General features: G+C 47.4%; 1 protein-coding gene across 1 annotated transcript in view; it reads left to right on the forward strand.

Annotated features, from left to right (window-relative positions):
* The first annotated feature begins 795 nt into the window (after window positions 1-795).
* Window positions 796-1,322, forward strand: part of gareml (GRB2 associated, regulator of MAPK1-like) — a 45,885-nt gene continuing 45,358 nt past the window's right edge. Inside the window, exon 1 of the mRNA XM_063222523.1 lies at window positions 796-956. Within this exon, the coding sequence (XP_063078593.1) occupies window positions 806-956 (151 nt within the window). The 5' untranslated portion in view covers window positions 796-805. The remainder of the gene's footprint in view (window positions 957-1,322) is intronic.

Below are 1,322 nucleotides of genomic sequence, written 5' to 3' on the forward strand. Positions count from 1 at the left end.
ATGTGGCTGCTATGGCTATGAAAAAAATGTGCATGCATAGGTTCATCAAGGAAGCTGGAGCTTCTGCAGTAGCCTAAACTGCTGCACACATCCATCCTACTGTTTTGTCTATCTGTGGATCCTTATCACTGTCATTCAAATAATCCGGTAGCCACAACATCCGTTGCTCTGCCTTTCATCTGACTTCATTGTCAGTCCATAGACATTAATCAGCTCCATCTACCCCCTACGGTTAGGAACTTACTAGGCTATATGCCGGGCTACAGTCAGGCCTATCTGAATGTAGCCTATTGATGTTGTTGCATCAGAATTATAGGCCTATGTATGGATGTGTTTAATGTAATCTATAAATAATGTAGGCCTGTATGTTGCAAAGTGTCCCCTGTGGTCCTTGGGCCTTAAAACGTAGCCTATAGCAAGGGGGAACATAGGGAGAGACGACGAAACCGGCACTGTGACGACAAAACTTTCCTCTAACCCAACAGGTGTAGGAGCAGAACATGTAACACATTTAAGCAGTAGGCTAGCCTAAGCCTGGCGTGTAGAATCATTACAAAATAAAGTTGACTAAAACGCCACTGATGCAAGTAAACTACGGGTAGCCTACGGGCCTGAAACCTTTTAGCTTTCTATTCGCGATTCAGTACTATGCTCGGCTCGCGAGGAGGGTGGCGCTAGAACAGCGTCCCACGGAGCGCGCGGAGCTACTACAGCATGCACCCTATCCACTCCCTCGACATGGCGAGAGACGACGGCATCTTCGTCCTCCATACATTAAAAGGAGTTTGTCTGTCCCTGCCATCAGATGTACGCGGAGATCTGTCTCAATTATGAAGAGGAGAAGATGGAGAAGTTTTCGGCAAGCATTTCGGACATCTCATGGAGCGCCGTGGCGCTGCCCCTGGACTTGGTGGTCAGCAAATTCAGACTGCCAACGCTTGTGAGGCTCAATCAAGGTGAGGAAGTAGGGATAGTTCAATTGTGTCGGTCTTAGTTGGTAGCCTATTCGTCGTCAGGCTATGCGCTTCGGTTCATTTTGCCATTTGGTGTGATATGCTGGCGACGGCGAAGATGGCGAAGTTTTCTTTTCTATGAAGCTGTTTGTATGTGCCAAAGTTTATCTGTCAAAACGAGGCCAGATTTAGATTCCTCTCACTCTCTCGGTTTGACACCGCGCTCCAGCCACCAGACCACAGCATCATCTTCGCCTATTCCAACAACGCCAAGCCTTGTTACCGCTCAAATACCAGTTTCATCATCAATTCATGTGGATGTTAGCGCGGTTTTGGTGGTGTTGTTGCGGAGAGAAACATTTATTTCAG

The sequence above is a fragment of the Engraulis encrasicolus genome, chromosome 18 (genome assembly GCF_034702125.1).
Source record: "Engraulis encrasicolus isolate BLACKSEA-1 chromosome 18, IST_EnEncr_1.0, whole genome shotgun sequence".
Lineage (NCBI taxonomy): Eukaryota > Metazoa > Chordata > Actinopteri > Clupeiformes > Engraulidae > Engraulis > Engraulis encrasicolus.